We start from the raw sequence: 20,060 nt of genomic DNA on the forward strand, positions 1-20,060 counted from the left end.
CGCCGCGTTGTCCGGAGTATTGACCGACTCGATTCCGGCGCGGCGCAAGTCGTGGCGAGGCGCCGGGGTGGGGGTAGGAGCGCGAGGAGAGGAGAGGAGAGGGGGACGACAGGCATGCTCGCTCGGTGCTTCGTAGTTGATCTTACCGGCTGCGCGCGCACGTCCAATCTCTCTGACGGCTCCTCTCCGCCAGCCGGCCGGCGCGACGCCGATGGTACGTGTGTATGTTTTTATTGCATCTGTGTGTGTGTGTGTCTGTATATGTGCGATACGAGAATTAAAATCGAAGCGGACCGCGGCTACGAGTGTCGTTAAACCACGCTTCTCATCGGTAACAGTTTAGATTGGCTTTCGCCGATATATCGATGTCTTATATACGTTCTATATATATGTCTCGAGGTAAGTATTAATGGGAAAAGATATCGAGGTGTATTGCTTGGTATATCAAGGAAAACATCGATGTTTCTTTTTTATAAAATATCAGTGTTTCGTTTGATATCGATGTGTTTGAAATTTTTTAAATTATCGAAAATTAGAATTTAAAAAATTGACATTTATCAATACTGTCAGAAGTGCGAATAATAAAAATGTTTTGAATCATTAGAAGAATGCGAAAATAAAGAATCATTAGTGTTTTTATTTCTGATATTTGTTGTAAGAGAGAATGTACCATGTTTTTGTATAAAAAAATAATTGTTAGATAATTTCAGAATGTTAAACTCGAAAAAGCTATAATGTTAAAGCATTTATAGAATCCATTGAAGAATCTATATCTCTTTATTCCTTTTATTCGATTAAAATAAATTTGGAAAAATCAATTTTTATGAAACTTATATATCTTTCGTGATGTCTATTTAAATCTTTATATTTATAAAATCGAATAACGCATTGAGAAAGTATTAAAAAATAGAAATATAAATGTCATAACTGTATATAAATGTTTTCTCATAATTCTAACATAAAATATACAAAATGTTCATAAAAATTCATACATTTTTAATCGTCCGATTTTTCTAAATATTCTCAAGTACTATACACTTATTTGCAAAATATATTTACTCTCAGTAACTTAATAGCCTAGTAATTTTATTAATCTACTTAATAATGTTTGGAGTTACGGTCGCGTGGAGTTTATTTGATGAAATTGTCACATATTTCCAACATTTATGCAATGTACTGTCATCTGCTAATATTATAGTTGTCCGATATTTTCTCGACTTTTCTCGATACTATAAATTTTTTTATAAATGTGATATTCAGCTTTAACAATTTTATTAATACGTTCAACGATACTTGGAATCATGGCCGCGTACATATCATTTGAATAAAATTGTCGCATGTTTGCACGATACATTGCATATAATACAACTGATATTTTCCCGATTACATATTTATTTGCAGACTTTATTATTTATTTTGCAATAACTTAAAACTCTCTTATGATCGCGATTAAATCTTTACGTCTCGTGTTAAACTTGTCAACTTTTGACCTCGTATGTGATCGATTTCTGAATTCGAGTTTGTATTACAAATTTGGAATTCAATATAATTGTTACAAATGACAATTATTCGATCATTAATTCATCCATTAAACGCGACATTAAATTAATTAAATGGTGAATACAAACGTTTGACATTAACGCGCGAGTGAAAAATAACGATCCAAACAATACGAGAAAAGCGAAAGAAATTTTCTCGAAAAATATGAAGAGACCGCGTTCAAAAAAAAGAGGCGGAGAATTCTCGGAAACGAACGGTCGCTTTGTTTACATACACGGTAGTGCGACAGAATTGTGTGCGTATGTATGATGTGCGCGCTGATCGTGTGTTGTTTAGAAATGTGACGATGTTAAAATACATGCGAATACATATCGAATACAACAATTTCCGCGGAAATTGAAACCAAAAGAAATACGCGTGTAACTTACGTTAGAGAGAAATCTTATAAAAAAGAAGGTATGTTTAAACGATATATTTAGCATTTATTTCGTTTCTCAGCTGTTTTCATCAAAAAATAAATTATATTAAAGAATTATTATTCTATATAAATATCATGACAATGATCATTATTTTTCTTGCATAAATAAATTAACATGATATTAATTAGTTACTTAACGTGATTAATATTTAAAATATGCAATAAATAAAAAATAAAAAATTATTTTAATTTTGCAAAATATGCTATTTTTGAAATTTGGATTTGCTACGTGAACCATTGTATCGTGTTTGAAAAATGAAGGACTTTCTTGTGCGATATACATACAGATTGACGTATAAAATATTTGATAAGAATTTGATACAGATTTTTTTATCAACTAAATATTTTCAAGAAAAATATTCGTTTATAAAAATAACATTTTTTTTCAACAGATTCAATCTCTTGAAAATATGCGAGTTTTAATAAGATCGGAGAAGAGAGTCCTTGTACTCGAGATTAATTCAAGTAAAATTAAAATATAAGAAGAATGTTCTATAATTTGTCCTGGTATTCTCGATTATTAATGAAAACGCATAAAGCTCACCGGTTACTAAAGCGATAAAATATGGCGTATCTGGAGGTAACATCTCTGATGTAAGTACAATTAATGTCGGAATCAAGTCAAGACGGGATAAAAATGTTTAAATCCACCGCATTCTCTCGGTGTTGCCCCAGAGATGAAAACTTTTATCGCGCTTGATATTGCGATAAGACATCACACACCGCATGCCGACACTTGGCTATTGTTGAGAAGGAATTCTATAGCCGGTGACATGATACAGAACACGTGCAAGAGAGAGAGAGAGAGAGAGAGAAAGAAAGGGAGAGGGAGAGACTATTAGACTTTTTGTTAAGACACTTCCCTACGGACAACACGGTTGCAAATATTCCCTCTCGCTCTCCTATGTGGCATGACCTACTTTTTGGATTTTTTTCCCTTTATGCAAATATACACAATTGCCTTCGAGACACGCGGAAGCAAAAAACGGAATAATAGTCGGAAACATAATACATCAAGCGCGACATATTTTTCCGATATTTCACCTTGATATCTCGTCGACATAATATGTCGACGAAAAAAGAAATCAATGGATGGCATCTATTGCATCGCGCGCGAGATTGATTTATTCATCGTAAAGTTACTTGGACGTGTATTTTAAATGTGCGCATGCGAATTATAACCAATGCCACATACAATGAATGTCCGGAACGCTTTCGATCAATATTTTGAGGATTTCGTATTTCTAAAAGCGTTTCTCGTGACACGAATTTGCTTTCAGATCTGAGGGATGATAATCCTCAGGTGTCATCCAGCGCGACATTTAACCTCTCTGTATAAAAAAGGGAATTGAAATGAAAAAACTGCATTCTTTATGACGTGTCAATCTCTTCACAATTCCTACTTTTATTTTTGACGTTTGTTATCGGAATTGCTATTTCTATCAAATTGTCATATTTCGCGAAAGTCGATCACGTATGAATATAATAATATATATCCTTGTAAAGTACGATATAACAAAGAAGTATTTGCAACATTAATAGACATATTTGTAACTCTCTTATTGCATTCATCCATTTACGTGCTCTCGATATTTCCTGCTATCTTTCTACAAGTATATATATATCTTTTGACATCTCATGTCATTTCCGATTAATCCTATTTTCTTTCATTTATTATTTAAATATAACAATTTTATTCGTCAGTTGTCAGTGCCATTTATCTAATTCTGTTTCTCTTCCTTGGCAAGCCGGTGTATTAATGGTTGCACAGACCTGCTTCTCTCTATTTAATCTTCATTTCTCATCACATTATCACATGGCATACAGCAAAGCTAAGCACGAAGGTATACATCCACTTGAGTGCAGATAAGAGACTAGATGTGATTTGAGTCTACTACATTGTATCATGATACCTCGTTAAAAATTTAAGTCTCACGTTTATAACAAATTTTAGATTTTCTCATATCCTCTTCAAATAAAAATAATAGTAATTTGTTATTTAAAAAAATTATGCAATATTTTTATGAAAATATTTTTTTAAAATATCGAATTTATTAGGATTTGTAGTTTAAAAATAACATATTTACATATACATCTGGAATTAATCGGAAAAGAGAATCTGGAAAAATTATTTGTTAAAGTGCCGTGCTGTACAATACTTTTAAATACATCATACAATTTAAAAGAAACGAATATATGAAATATTCGATATTACGATAATTGAGAAAAAAAATATGATTGACACTAATAAACGCAATAAAAAAGGCATTATGAGAAGCGAACGAGAGAATGAAACTTTTGTTTTCAACTTCTATCATTATTTTCTGAATAAATCTATTCAGCATCTCTCGATGAAAATAGAGAATTATAATTGTAAAGCTATAACTTTTCATAATGTGTATGATTTGTACAACAGACTTTTCTTCTCGAATCAAATACGATAGAAACACACAAAAATATATATATAAATATAAAACTACATGGATTATAGGATTACAATATTCTTTTCAAGCACATATGCTCTGTGAAAATACATGAAAATTATAAAATGTAGTTCAGCAAATTATTTCTTTATAATGATAATTTCTCTAAATATTTTTTTCGCTTGAGATTTCACAGATGTTTACATAACAAGTTTGTTATTTTCAGACTACAAAACGTATAAAAATATCGTCGCACAAATAAAAATGCAATTGCAAATAAAAACACAATTACTATCGTCGAATAATATTTTGTCAGATATTACATATCCGGTATATATACATATGTTACAACGTGCCTCCTGCATTTCGATGGAGCTTTACCAGTATATGTACCATTTGCGCGATGGTAATGACGTTAGTTCGCAGTTACTCGCACGTGGCCCTCGAAAACGGCACGTCGTGTGCCGTTAGTACTCCGCACTTGGCGGGGTGCTATTGTCTAATGCTGCGGCGACGTTTATTGGCCAATTGCGTAGGTACGCACACGCCGCAGTGCACGCATTGCTGGCTCGTATCGAGTAGTTAAGTGGCCTCCGGTGTTTATCAACCGAGAGTACTTTAAGCGTGTGCCGATCTCGCTTGAATTTTCACGCGACGAGAAGCGTGACTCTAAAATGGAATTAAATTGTAATTGTCACAGCGCTTGCAATTATTCGCGTGGAATATGTACTTATACATTTATACATGTGTGTATACATATGTGGAAATAAACAAATTTATACTGAATTATTTATTAATAATTCATTTATATAGATGTTTACATATAATTTCAAATTTTTATTTAATTTTATGGAATATAATTAGATATATAAAATTATATAAATTAAAATTTGAAATTATATATCTATATAAATGAATTATTAGAATGTATAATTTTGTCATCTCTCGAAGGCGCTTAAATTTCTTTAAAGTGCTCATTATAAAATAAAAATTAATTATTTACAAATAATATTACATGTAACAAATATTAAAATAAAACAATAAATGTAAAAAGAGTAATATTAGATTTATATTTTATATAATTTCATATATTTATAAAGTAATTCTTTTCAGCCCAATTATTTTCTATAAAAAAATGTATCCTTTTTTTCTTTTAGAAAGTATCTATGAATGTAAATTTTTCAACTTTTTGAACTTTCAGCTAGAAGTTAAAGTTCCAAAATAAAATGATACGTCGGTTTTAGCGAGCTTTCCTCTACTATTTTTACAGACAGGACGAATGACAAAACTGTACGTAAAATGGAGCGGAATATATGAAAGAGGTGACACGCGCGTAAACACGGGGGACAGTTGTTGTAAACACGAGTTATAATTTATTATCAATGTACTTCATACATACAGACTAGCATAGTTAGTGACACGCTCGCAAATCACGCGCAGTCATACACACGCTTCAACAAAAAAAATAATTGGGCATTCACACGCATACGTATGCAAATACACTCGCACATACGTGTATATGCTCTTATATATACATATATATTATATGAAAGATTATACATATGCAACACACACATACACACGCGCACACATACTGTGATGTATACATACGATATACATCGGCATTGTTTGCTCGGTATAATTATTTTCGTAAGGCGGAGTAGAGGAAGGGGAAAATTTTCGTTTCGCTCATGTTGTTCTCTCGTTCATTATTTCAAAATATATAATTCTCGTAATTATACATATATACACACATTAATATGTATGTATACATGTTCATAGAATGATGTTACGCTCCCCTTGCGCCTAATATTATTTATTCTCTCGTCTTTTTCTTACTTATGTACCAATAGTTTCGTGTTGCATGCGTCGTCATTCTATAATTTATTTATTTTTTTTACACAGTGATGTAAAAGTTGTACATTTGCATGTGTGAGGCGACGAGCGACGATAATAGTGAACGTGGGCGAACGATGATAAATTTTTTTTCTTGAGAAAAAATGCTTTTCGATAATCAATGTTCGGAAAATCAAATGTCTCAAACGGCTGGTCTTTCGATGATGTGACACTCACAACCTTCTGCATTCTATTTCTTCTCGTATTTTCGTTATCACAATGGCTCAATATATTGACTTATATATATATTTCATAGATAATTTAACTTCTAGAAGTAGGTGACGAGCGTATTATCGATTTTTCATCCTGAAAGTAATTTTTTTCTCTCTGGCCATTTCACGACACTAATGATCAGGATTAAATGTGTAATATTCATGACCATTCTAATTTCAATTTCATAACTGTACTTTATTTTACCAACGACCAATTTAAGCTCTTGCTGGAAGGTTTCATTTTTTTTATTACTTTAAATTAAAATTTCCTACCAGATCTTCATAATAAAATTATGCGAATCCTTCATCGATATATTATATTTTTTATTACAAAATTCTGTTATTAATACTATCATCTTTCGATCGATTATCAACTAATGCATTGCATGTTTGACAGATCGCATGTGTTAAGAGATTTCTAGATTTATAAAATAAATAATTTTATCGATTGTGATAATGTCTTCAAGTACGTATGTCGTATAAATAATGTAAAACATCTCTGTGAAAAGTGAATATTAAACTGTTAACATACGCAATCGCATTTTGAAATTGTATTCGATTAAAAAAAAATTATAACAATTAATTGCCTTCTTTCTTTGGTTTGAAAAAAGAATTTTCTTGTCCAGCTGTATTACTAGTGGAAACAAATCGATACATTCGATAGTTTGACGCCTTAATTATCTATACATGTCCACAAACGTACTTAAGTATACACGAATTGCGTTCTATTGTTATAAATATGTATCGCGCGCTTCCCTTTTTTGGTCTTGTTCACGCGCACAAGTGGACCTCATCCGCCCACGGTTGGACACAATCTTGCACCTCTTATTCCCTTTTATCCTCATGTACTCTCATGGACGGCGATATAAAACGACGCATTATTATAGATCATATGACACATGAGTATCCGAGGAACGCTATAAATCCTGAGTATCTAAAATTTCAAACGAGTTATACGCGACTATAGCTTCGTCCTCTCTTAACTCTACCCGATATAATGATTAATTAAACGTCTTTGACAATCGTTTTCGTTACGAGAACAACAATCGGAACATTCTCATGATCGTAATGAAACTGAGTTTTTTTTATGCATGGTTCTGATATCGTAAAGTATACAATATTTCGCGTACGATGAGGGTATAAAAGAGGAAGTTTTTTTTTTTACTTTGAAATGATATATAAGGAATGTGTGCATACATACACACGCATTTGCGATGGGATGTCCCGTTTTTATGATCTTATATATAATACACACACATATTATATATATGTACTTAATATAAATATATTCTTATGTATATATTTACAGAATAGCCCATTTTTTAAATAACGCATTTTGATTTTGCCGGAATATGATTTAGAAAAAAAAATTTCAAAGCTTTCTGTTCAAAACTCGCACAGTTTTGACGAGAGAGAATATTCGCGTATTATATAAAAAATTTTGTTTCAAGCTTTTTTTGGAAAAAAAAAACAAAATAATTTTAACGAAATTAAAATGCGCCATCCTGTATGTATTTTGTTTTTTATTATTATATTCACAGATCCAAACAATTTTAGACAGAGCCTTTATCAGTGTACATTAAACAGCACACACTCTGTCTGTACAATCAAATGTATAATAAATATAGCACCCCGTTCAAAATAATTAAAAAGGATCACTCTTTCGGGAAATTATATAGAATTATAAAGAGCAAAAAACAATGATATTAAAAATTAAATGTTATTTGCTAAAAAAGATTTTCATGTTGAATATCTGTTATAAAAAAAGTGATCCTCTAATTGTTTCGAACACAATGTTTTCAAATGCCCATGTAATAAAAAAGATTATGATAGAAAATAATGTTGCACGGTGAAATCTAACTCGATATTAATCATACGTGACGTCATTTTATGACACTCTAACAGATTGCATGCTAATAGCTGCGTGAAAGACTTTGCAGAGCACTTGTGTAACACATATAATATCCAAGAAGTAAATAACACCTCAAGTTATTATATTCAAAAGATAATCTGAGATGATTTTGTATAACAGCAGGATTTTTACGTACTACGTTTTTGCGCGCAGTATAATTAATTGCACGTAATAAGGCTGCCTCGACACAATATGTTTGTGCTAATGTGTGTCCACCCGTAAGAGAAAAATTGCCTATAGCGTAACAAAGAGAGTTTATAACTCTATACATAGAAATAACGTACTAGTAGATTGTAAAATAACGAGAAAATAACTTATGTGCATGGATGTGCGAACGCGCATAAAGAAATGTGATCGCGCGAATTAATTATTCTTTTTATAATTAACATATAGAGTATACGCGCGATCTGCGTACAAGATACAAATCGCAAGTACGAAGAATCGAAATTTTTTACAAGAACGGGAAATAATCTGAGAGATTAAGAGACATTTCAAAACACATAACACTAATTTTTTAGCTAATTTATAGATGCGCACACGTAGAGATGCTTTCTTAAATATATAAAGTATATAGATTTTCTTTTACATTTAAACACTAATGTAGGCCATATTCTTTCAGTGTATAAAAAGGTCTGATATAGACGCGCACGCGTGCGTATATATCTAAGAATTTAAAAAGTAAATTAATTTCATTTAAAAATATCAAAGAATAACAAATCATTTATAGACAATTATATATATAAAAATAGATAATATAATAATAAAATAATAAAATATTTAATATTATATAGACATAATTATCTAGTCTTATCTAAAATATTTTTAATCGATAATATAATAATAAAATAATAAAATATTCAATATTATATAGACATAATTAGTCTTATCTAAAATATTTTTAATCGATGGCAATAATATAATCCGAATTACAAAAGATAATTTATTTTCTACATGTTTCTCTCTTTTACCAATAAAATAATAGGCAAATAATTAGGATCACAATGCTTTCGAAAATTTTAACAATCTAAATATTTCGGTTTTAACATTATCGTTTAAAATAGATTGTAAGAGAAATAAAAGAAATAGAAATAAATGTTTTATATATCAGACTTCTATGTACAAAAATTAATAATTAGTAGTAAAGGCAATTGTTACCAAAAAAGCCCTTTACTTATTATTTTATATATTTCTTATATTCAAATTTAAACTTAGATCAACAACTGCGTCTTTGACAATAAAGCGAAAATATTTATTAACATAGGAATTAAATCTGATGATATTTTTATATACTGTGAAACGATTAACAATGACTAATATAAACTGAATAATATAATGATCATTAATAAAATTGTCTACATAATAGATATTTTATAATTTTAATCAATTCCCTATTGTATTTGAAAAATTATCTAATAATCACGCGCATTGGTATTAAATTTTTTGTTGTAATTTTTTATTTTATATCTTATGATGCATAAAAAAATAAAATAATACTGTTTTACTTTTATTAATTATGCGAACAATTAATGTAATCAATTCTCATAAATATATTTCTAGTATAGAAAAATGGAAGGGTTCAAGTCACAAAAAGATACACATTTAATGTGCTCGATTTTAAAAAACGTGATAAAATTTATGAAGAGAATATTCCGTCTATATGAGAAAAGAAAAACGACATCGTAATAAAATAAATATGCTTAAATCTATAACTATCTGAAAAGTGAGCTCGATATACGGTGAGTCGATATACGAAACCATTATAGTCATTTTATGACAAAGATCTCTCTTACATGGAGAAGAGTAAAAAAACTCTTCTAATATTATGCATTGTGCAATAAAAAACGCTCAATTCCATTTTTTTTTCAATGGTAGAAAATTGATGTGTACGCACGGATAGAGACGTGGTCTCGATTTATCATGTAAAGAATGAACAGTCAATATCTCCAATGCTCCTTTTTTTTGCCACAATTATCATAATAAATTAATCCTGAACTATAGATTCGAAAATTCTAATTTAATTTTCGCGATACAAATGTCAGAGTTCTCTTGTTTCGCATTGGCACACTCTCTGTGATACTTATTCTCCACAGATATAACATTCACAGAGTATGAAGCAAAAAATACTTCATAGCAGTTGTCAATGCTATGGCATAAAGCAAGAGGAGCAGAAGATAAAAAGATAGTCACAGATACCTTATTGGGAAACAGAAGAATCATTCTTTTTGATGAACCTCCTAAACTCAAGGACGTACTCTCTCGGGAATAAAGGCGTTGCACGATTACGATGCAGCACCCATGGTCCTTAGTTCTTACACACGATGTGCGTACATATACTCTGTTTTTGTAACTTATAAAATGTTACATTTTCTCGAGCGCCGTCGTTTTCTTTGATTTTTCTCCAATTCGGCTGGTGGTTGATTTTTGATAATACGAACAACCTTGAACAAACATCACAAGTCTTTATATTAATTGAATAATGTAAATAAAATTAACAGTCCGTGATATTTTTATCTATCATTTTTACCTCGTGAAAGGCAGCGTCTACATTTAAGGGTGGATCTTTGGCAGAAGTTTCAATATAAGGTATGCCCAAACGATGAGCCAATTCTCTTCCCTGTTCCTCTGTGACTTTCCTCAAATGCACTAGATCAACTTTATTGGCTACCAATAGCATAGGATAAATATCTCTGTCTTTTACTCGTAGAATTTGAGTGTGAAAATTGACAATGTTTTGATAAGACTGTTTATCGGTTACAGAATATACCAAAAGAAATCCATCACCTTTACGCATGTATTGTTCACGCATAGCACTAAATTCTTCTTGACCAGCTGTATCCAACACTACAAGAACACAAACACAAGGATCTATTAGAGAAGTTATTTTTAATGTTCTATATTTCTGAGATAATCTTTTATCAATTATTTAATTATCGAATCTTTGTTCAAGAGAATAAATAATACAAGTCAAAGTGACACACCAATAATAAAGTATTTAGATATATATTTATATAAAAAAAAAAGGTAAAAACTTTACCATCCAAAATACACCATTGGCCATCTATCTCTGTGTGTTGAATATAACTATCTTCGATAGTTGGATCATAATCTGCGACAAACAGTTTCTGAAAAAACTGTATTGTAAGAGCACTCTTGCCGACCCCTCCATCTCCAACAACGACCAACTTAAAGGTCATAAGGTTGTCATTATTAGGAGGACGTGTCATTCCGCTTCTGGATCGTCCACTCCTTCGCCCGCTACTGTTCCTGCGTCTGCCTATTCTGCCAACTCTTCTAACGTGTCTCTTTGGCAGTGCAATCGTTCGTGGGATGGTAAACTGCTTTGCCGATTCGAGAGATTCTGCAACAATCAACAATTGGATCTTAGAATGTCCAGATACAAATGCGTCGGAATTTTTTTAACAGTTTACAAATAAACATGCGAAACCGCGACATCGTCGACATTAGCGGGTGTGTCAATCGCGCGTGCAACAATGCGAGAATAAACTTGTTCTCCTTCGATTTCTCATCGAAGAGACGCTGTGCAGTTTTACAGTTTACGGATTCACGTGCAATAATAGACGGAATATTATCGCGTTTTGCGATAAAAAATTGTTCTGTAAAGAGGTATCGCTCACCTTACATGATCTGCCACTTCTGCTTCTCGTGCTGGCAGCTGTCAATTCGCAGATATGTACCGTGTGCAAATATACTTGCGCGTGTGTGTAAAGTGTGTTTTCGCGATACGGTGAGAGTGTAAATGTACATACACATTTTTATGCACACACGCATGCAATAAGACGCGTGCGCGTAGTGTTCATCGACATGAAGTGTGTTGCAAGTTGCAATTGCAAGCACGACCATAGATAATAAACAGTGTTGTTAGACACTGTTCTTCTTTTTTCGACCATGCGTGTTGAATATGATATTAGAATGAAGTAAATGAATAAATAAATAAAAAAGATCAATTTTACGAAATCGTTTTTGCAAATTATTTAAAAATTTCTGGAAAATTAATTAAAAACATGAATGAAATGTGTCAAAACGAGATCCCGCTCAAACTGAAGGGATCATATGCGTGCTCGTCATCTTCGTGCATGCGCGAAAAAGGGAGCCCGACACTCGATTCGTATCGAAAGTCTTCTCTCTGAAGATTCCTCTCTATTCTCTACGTCTATGGCTGCGATCAAATAAGCGATACCAATCTTTTCGGTTGGTAAAGGTGCAATTTCATTGACACTAGAAACCAGCGGCAAATTAAAATCACTAGACTTTCTCTAGATATGGCTCAATAAAATAAAGTTCAAACAGTTTCAACTTTTTCAGTGTGTAAAGCGGCCTTTTCATTGACGCTACTTTTTAGCGTCAATGAAATTGCACCTTAACAGTTGGCAGCCCTACGAGATAGGCTGTGCAGTACTGCGCGTATATAAAATAAATTTGAAATCGCTTCTAGCCTAACCATCTTCACGCGATCGACTTTATTTGAATTGCACGGCATCGCATCGAATTATGATGCGGAGCGGATTTGTTCGAACGTAATTCGGGACATCGCGATGCTGTATAAGCGTCGAATGAGCACGAATTGTCACGCAAATATGATAAATCACATCTACTCACCGTTCACCGGCTGTTCCACAGGCCGCTCCTCCTCGGGACAGTTCGCTCGCCTCGGGACGTCCCATTCCGATCTTGATGCACACGATATCATCAACGCGAACGCGCGACACTTTATTCAGCACTCCCGATATTCGCTCGCATCCGATAATCATCATCAAGGGCGCAAATAACGCGACGCGACTTCGCTCCATCTTCGCGATCGCGCTATCACTGAATTGTGAAAAATAGCTGTCGCGCACTTTCACCGACATATTATGAAAGTCGCGCGATCATCCTTGGACACTTTCGACGCTCTTTCACTCGCGATATTCGTTTAAAAACGGTTAAAAGACGCAAAAAATGCGGACGTACGACGATCCGTGTAACTGCGTATGACTCCGATTCACGTATGACGCGTATGACGTAGCGATCACGCGCTAACATGGCGGCCGAACCAGTGCGCATTCGTTTCTGCGCACTGGTTCGGCCGCCATGTTAGCGCGTGATCGCTACGTCATACGCGTCACTGCTACGTCATACGCGTCATACGTGAATCGGAGTCATACGCAGTTACACGGATCGTCGTACGTCCGCATTTTTCGCGTCTTTTAACCGTTTTTAAACGAATATCGCGAGCGAAAGAGCGTCGAAAGTGTCCAAGGATGATCGCGCGACTTTCATAATATGTCGGTGAAAGTGCGCGACAGCTTTTTTCACAGTTCAGTGATAGCGCGATCGCGAAGATGGAGCGAAGTCGCGTCGCGTTATTTGCGCCCTTGATGATGATTATCGGATGCGAGCGAATATCGGGAGTGCTGAATAAAGTGTCGCGCGTTCGCGTTGATGATATCGTGTGAGTTTGTGCGCATAAAGATCGGAATTGGACGTCTCGAGGCGAGCGAGTGGAGCGGCCTGTGGACCAGCCGGTGAACGGTGAGTAGATGTGATTTATCATATTTGCGTGATAATTCGTGCTCATTCGACGCTTATACAGCATCGCGATGTCCCGAATTACGTTCGAACAAATCGGCTCCGCATCATAATTCGATGCGATGCCGTGCAATTCAAATAAAGTCGATCGCGTGAAGATGGTTAGGCTAGAAGCGATTTCAAATTTATTTTATATCGCGCAGTGCTGCACAGCCTATCTCGTAGGGCTGCTAACTGTTTTTACATGGAGTTTTGCGTCGACGTTAAGTCAGTTACTGCGCAGTTGTATATTTTTGCGTACTCTTTCTAAATTGCGGTTTATTTTTATTATTTTATTATTTTTTTTTTTATTATTTTCATTTTTCGTTTCTCATGTTTTAGTGTAGCAGCATTATTAATCATGATATAAGAAACAAAAAAAGTTCGTGCAATACAGTTTTCCTATACAAAATAATTTATAAATAATATTCATTTGTATTTAGACATATATTTATGCCAATTATTCTTCTGTTTTTTTTTATACTTATCGGCATTCTATATATATTTTATTGATATCTTTTTCTTTATATTATTTTTTTTTTTATTATTTAATTTTTTTGAATTCTTTTACTCTATATTTTTATTTTTTTAGATTTTTTAGCGTTTTGCGTCAGATCTGGAATCTCTGTTCAGTTATGCAAGGTGCTGCGCACGTGTTTTGACGCTCGAGTTGGCTCGCTTATCTAATACGTTTTAAGGTGCAATTTCATTGACGCTAAAAAGTAGCGTCAATGAAAAGACCGCTTTACACACTGAAAAAGTTGAAACTGTTTGAACTTTATTTTATTGACGCCATATCTAGAGAAAGTCTAGTGATTTTAATTTGCCGCTGGTTTCTAGCGTCAATGAAATTGCACGTTAACATGTTATTCATACTGCCGCTAACTTCGAAGAAGGACTTGTGTCGCTACCGGTGTCGATAGTTATTTGTAGGTTATATTGACAAGTGCATTGCATTAATGCATTATCTTATACATATTTGTATGTTAAAGTTGACTAATAAAACTGTGATAAAATAATAATAAGCAAAGCAAACAAATGTATGTATATGTTTATACATCTCTTAAAATTTTAATCCATATTATTAACATACGATTTGCTCCTAAATCTCAAGTTGTTTACCTCATGTGAAAAATTTGTTAAAAATTAATAATAATAATGAATTATTATTATATGGTCGTATATATTTCATTCTTTTATCGGAATAAAAAACGATTACATAAAGAGATGTATAACACGAATGTGTCTAAAAAGAAATAATAAAATAATTTTCAAATTTTTATATCAGATATCAAAGGAAGCTGAATTAATAGAAGTATCAAAATGGATGCCGATTTATATGACGAATTTGGAAACTATATTGGTCCTGATCTGGCATCAGAGAGCGAGGATGAAAATGAATATGGCAATGTTGGTGACGATACCGAAGATAGAGAACGATCCGATGAGGAAATGGAAGAAGACAGGGATGAATCGCGAGAACAATTGGAGCAAGGATCTTCTATGGCAGTTGTATTACACGAAGACAAACGATATTATCCAAGTGCATTAGAGGTGTATGGACCTGAGGTAATAAAGTCATATTAATTTATGATTGAAAACTATTAAATATTGTTACAATTAAGTTTTATGTATATTCAATTGGAATATAAATATATCCTTATGATTTATCGATAAAAGCAGATATATTGTACAATTGTTATGTTCTTTTTTTCTATAAATATTTTTAGGTAGAAACACTTGTGCAAGAAGAAGATGCGCAGCCATTAGATAAACCATTGATAGCACCTACTAGAAAACCAAAGTTCCAAATAAAACAGCAACAGCTGCCTGATACGACATATAGCATTGAATTCTTGGCAGGAATATAATCGGAATGCTCCGCATCTATTAGAAACTGTGGTTTTGCTGGGACAATCTTCAATCATGTGCAAAACCACTTTGGTTGATTGTTTGGTACAACAACACATCCTTACTTAACACAGTATATACTGATGAGAAACCACTGAGGTATATCTAATGTAGCTTTTATTTATTGACTCAAACATATGAAAATGAAACCTCTCATTTCTGTTTATATATCATTAGGTATACAGATACATTGTTTACCGAGCAACAAAGGGGTGGTTTCTACAAAACAACTCCTGTTACTCTTTTGCTACAAGATGTATGGCAGTTGTATTACACGAAGACAAACGATATTATCCAAGTGCATTAGAGGTGTATGGACCTGAGGTAATAAAGTCATATTAATTTATGATTGAAAACTATTAAATATTGTTACAATTAAGTTTTATGTATATTCAATTGGAATATAAATATATCCTTATGATTTATCGATAAAAGCAGATATATTGTACAATTGTTATGTTCTTTTTTTCTATAAATATTTTTAGGTAGAAACACTTGTGCAAGAAGAAGATGCGCAGCCATTAGATAAACCATTGATAGCACCTACTAGAAAACCAAAGTTCCTAGAAAACCAAAGTTAAATAAAACAGCAACAGCTGCCTGATACGACATATAGCATTGAATTCTTGGCAGATATAATGGATGCTCCGCATCTAATTAGAAATGTGGTTTTGCTGGGACATCTTCATCATGGCAAAACCACTTTGGTTGATTGTTTGGTACAACAAACACATCCTTACTTACACAGTATAACTGATGAGAAACCACTGAGGTATATCTAATGTAGCTTTTATTTATTGACTCAAACATCGACTAGCATTATACTCCTCGGATGTCGAGAATCCCGCTTTTGTTTCGCCCGCTGTTGGAAACGTTTGTTTTGCCAGTTCTGAATACAATGTATGCTTCACTCTGAAATCATTTGCTGCCCTTTATGCTAGAAACTATCCCGGACTCAATCCCGGCGAGTTCGCCAAGCGACTCTGGGGCGATATTTATTTTAATCCTAAAACGCGAAAGTTCACTAAAAAACCTCCGCACAATACAGCGCAGCGAAGCTTTATCGAGTTCATCTTGGAGCCTCTGTATAAGATATTTGCGCAAGTCGTCGGCGACGTAGACACAACGTTACCAGATGGTAAATTTCATTTCTTCTCTTTTTGATTATAACTTGTAATAATTAATATATAATAATTAAGAAATAATTTCGAGAATTAATTATATGTTTTATACATATAGTTTTGGACGAACTTGGCATACGATTGACATCCGAAGAAATGAAGATGAATATACGACCGCTGCTAAGACTTGTCTGTACACGATTCTTAGGAGATATGTGCGGATTAGTCGATATGTGTGTCGCTCACGTACCTAGCCCACAAGCACATGCACCTAATAAAGTACAACATGTTTATACTGGTCCGATAGATTCACCGCTCGCGCAGGATATGGTTAATTGTGACCCGGACGTTAGTATTTTAATTTGAATCTCAATTGTTGCAATTTAATTTGATTAGATGTTAATATCGAATTGTTATAAGAATTATAATAATCATACATATTAATAGTATGTAAACAAATGTTTTTCTAGGGAAGATTAATGATTCATAGTACAAAGATGTATCCAACCGAGGATTGCACTTTATTTGTAGTGCTTGGCAGAGTTATGTCTGGCACGCTGGAAGCGGGACAACGTGTTCGCGTGTTAGGCGAAGCATATTCACGCACGGATGAGGAAGATTCACGTGTTCTCACAGTAGGTAGATTATGGATCAGTGAAGCACGTTACTCGATCGAATTGAGTCGAGTGCCCGCGGGTAATTGGGTCCTTATCGAGGGTATCGATCGACCGATCGTGAAGACTAGCACCATTACGGATCTCAATAATTCAGAAGATTTGCATATCTTTCGGCCACTCAAGTTCAACACACAAAGCGTCATCAAAATCGCCGTCGAGCCAGTCAATCCATCTGAATTACCCAAGATGTTGGATGGTTTACGAAAAGTGAACAAGAGCTATCCATTGTTGGGTACGCGGGTGGAGGAAAGCGGTGAGCACGTTGTCCTGGGAACTGGCGAACTCTATCTCGATTGCGCGATGCATGATCTGCGTCGCATGTATTCAGAAATTGATATAAAAGTGGCCGATCCCGTAGTCGCTTTCGCAGAAACCGTAGTGGAGACCAGTTCTCTCAAATGTTTCGCTGAAACGCCGAATAAACGGAATAAATTGACGATGATAGCGGAACCACTGGAGAGAGGTCTTGCTGAGGATATAGAAGCTGAACATGTCCGTATCACATGGAACAAGTAAGTAATTATATGAAGTCAATATATGTGCTTACTATTTTTATATTATATATTTTTTGTCTGAGAATAAATGGGAAAAATGAGATTTCTATTTTCTAAAATGTCTTGAAGTAGGTTTATTAGCAAAAATGTTGAATTTTTTAAAATTATAAATAAGTTTTCCACGAATTAAATTTCAAAAAATAAATAATGAAATATATATTTTTCTGAATTTGGTATAGAGATTTTATTTGAAATTTGGAAGTTATATAATAAATTACTTTGAAAGTCGGAAAGAGTTATTAAAGAAATCTCATTGGACATTTTTACAAATCAAATATTGATTTGACAATTTTCACAAAAAATATATTCCATTATTCTCATTCTCCAATTCTGAAATATATGGTATCATAATATCATAATAATGTATACACATGTATTATATTGAAAAAATTCATAATTTATTTATTCAAATTATTTTTAATTTAATTCTAATTTTCTCTTACAGAAAAAGACTAGGAGAATTTTTCCAAACAAAATACGATTGGGATTTATTGGCAGCACGTAGTATATGGGCATTTGGTCCTGATTCTACAGGACCTAATATCCTAGTGGACGATACTTTACCTTCAGAAGTAGATAAAACACTATTGAATAGTGCACGTGACGCTATCATTCAGGGCTTTCAGTGGGGAACTCGCGAAGGACCATTGTGCGAAGAGCCGATCCGAAATGTCAAATTCAAAATCCTCGATGCTGTCATCGCGCAGGAGCCATTGCATCGAGGAGGTAATTTAATTAGTGTCACTGAATAACATTAATTTATAATATTATAATATATGGTATAAGAAGAATATTGGAAGCATACATGTCAAAACAGATTTAAATGATATCCATGAACATTTTGTTTAAAATTTGGACTATACCAAGTATCTTAAAAAAATTTTTCACTTCAACGAGAAGTATTCATTTGTCATACATTTGTAGTCACTAATTTTATTTATGTATAATGTTCATATTTTAAAGAAAAAATTAATTCTACTATACAGATGAAAGTAAAGAGAAGAAGAATAATTTTCATAATATCCATGTATCTTGATTCTGTGTTCTCAGGCGGCCAAATCATTCCTACTGCTCGACGTGTCGCATATTCTGCTTTTCTCATGGCGACTCCGCGTTTAATGGAGCCTTATCTGTTTGTCGAAGTGCAAGCTCCCGCGGATTGCGTGTCCGCTGTTTATACAGTCTTGGCGAAACGGCGAGGTCATGTAACGCAAGATGCCCCGGTACCTGGCAGTCCATTGTATACGATAAAAGCTTTTATACCAGCCATCGACAGTTTTGGCTTTGAAACAGATTTACGGACGCACACCCAAGGTCAAGCGTTTTGCTTATCTGTCTTTCATCATTGGCAAATCGTGCCCGGTGATCCTCTGGACAAGAGTATAACTATCAGACCATTGGAACCACAGCCAGCTACACATCTAGCCAGAGAGTTTATGTTGAAAACGCGAAGACGCAAGGGCCTGTCCGAGGACGTTTCCATCAACAAATTCTTTGACGACCCCATGTTGCTCGAGTTGGCTCGGCAGGATGTGCTGTTGAATTACCCTCTCTAATTAATAAATATATACTACACGAATTGTGACTGGTAAGCGTTAAATTTTCTTATAAAGAGGAACAAGCGTCTTGGTTTTTTAAACTGCGCATGATAAATTCCGTATTCTTCTTTCTATCGAGATATTTATATTTCTTTAACGAATTAAAAGATTTATTACAAATAAAATTCTTCAAGGATAGCTATATAGAAGAGAAAACATTCGTCAATTGTTTTCAAAAAACATAACTTTAGAACTCGTTTTTAGAGGTTTTAT

At 33.6% G+C, this 20,060-nt stretch overlaps 2 protein-coding genes across 3 annotated transcripts; one reads left to right on the forward strand and one right to left on the reverse strand.

Moving 5' to 3' along the window:
• Positions 1 to 10,287: 10,287 nt before the first annotated feature.
• On the reverse strand, positions 10,288 to 13,064 carry LOC105257128 (ras-related protein M-Ras). Of its 2 annotated transcripts, none has more exons than XM_025411714.1 (4): positions 13,039 to 13,064; positions 11,456 to 11,779; positions 10,946 to 11,262; positions 10,288 to 10,859 (listed from the first exon to the last, which is right to left on the reverse strand). In XM_025411714.1, the coding sequence occupies exons 2-4, from the start codon at positions 11,643 to 11,645 to the stop codon at positions 10,770 to 10,772; spliced, it is 597 nt and encodes a 198-aa protein (XP_025267499.1). In that variant the 5' UTR covers positions 11,646 to 11,779; positions 13,039 to 13,064; the 3' UTR covers positions 10,288 to 10,769. The 2 variants fall into 2 exon arrangements, with proteins under 2 accessions (XP_025267499.1, XP_011265858.1); XM_011267556.3 differs by lacking the exon at positions 13,039 to 13,064 and adding an exon at positions 12,057 to 12,248.
• Positions 13,065 to 14,821: 1,757 nt separating this feature from the next.
• LOC105257116 (116 kDa U5 small nuclear ribonucleoprotein component) lies at positions 14,822 to 20,060 on the forward strand. The gene is given in 12 exon segments (XM_025411686.1): positions 14,822 to 14,915; positions 15,275 to 15,555; positions 15,717 to 15,854; positions 15,856 to 15,975; positions 15,977 to 15,996; positions 16,075 to 16,195; positions 16,383 to 16,473; positions 16,715 to 17,035; positions 17,137 to 17,366; positions 17,489 to 18,207; positions 18,695 to 18,975; positions 19,300 to 20,060. Coding segments are annotated over 11 exon segments (2,793 nt in total). The 5' UTR covers positions 14,822 to 14,915; positions 15,275 to 15,309; the 3' UTR covers positions 19,806 to 20,060.

Source organism: Camponotus floridanus, unplaced genomic scaffold (genome assembly GCF_003227725.1).
Source record: "Camponotus floridanus strain SB8 unplaced genomic scaffold, Cflo_v7.5 scaffold42, whole genome shotgun sequence".
In the NCBI taxonomy this organism is placed as follows: Eukaryota; Metazoa; Arthropoda; class Insecta; order Hymenoptera; family Formicidae; genus Camponotus; species Camponotus floridanus.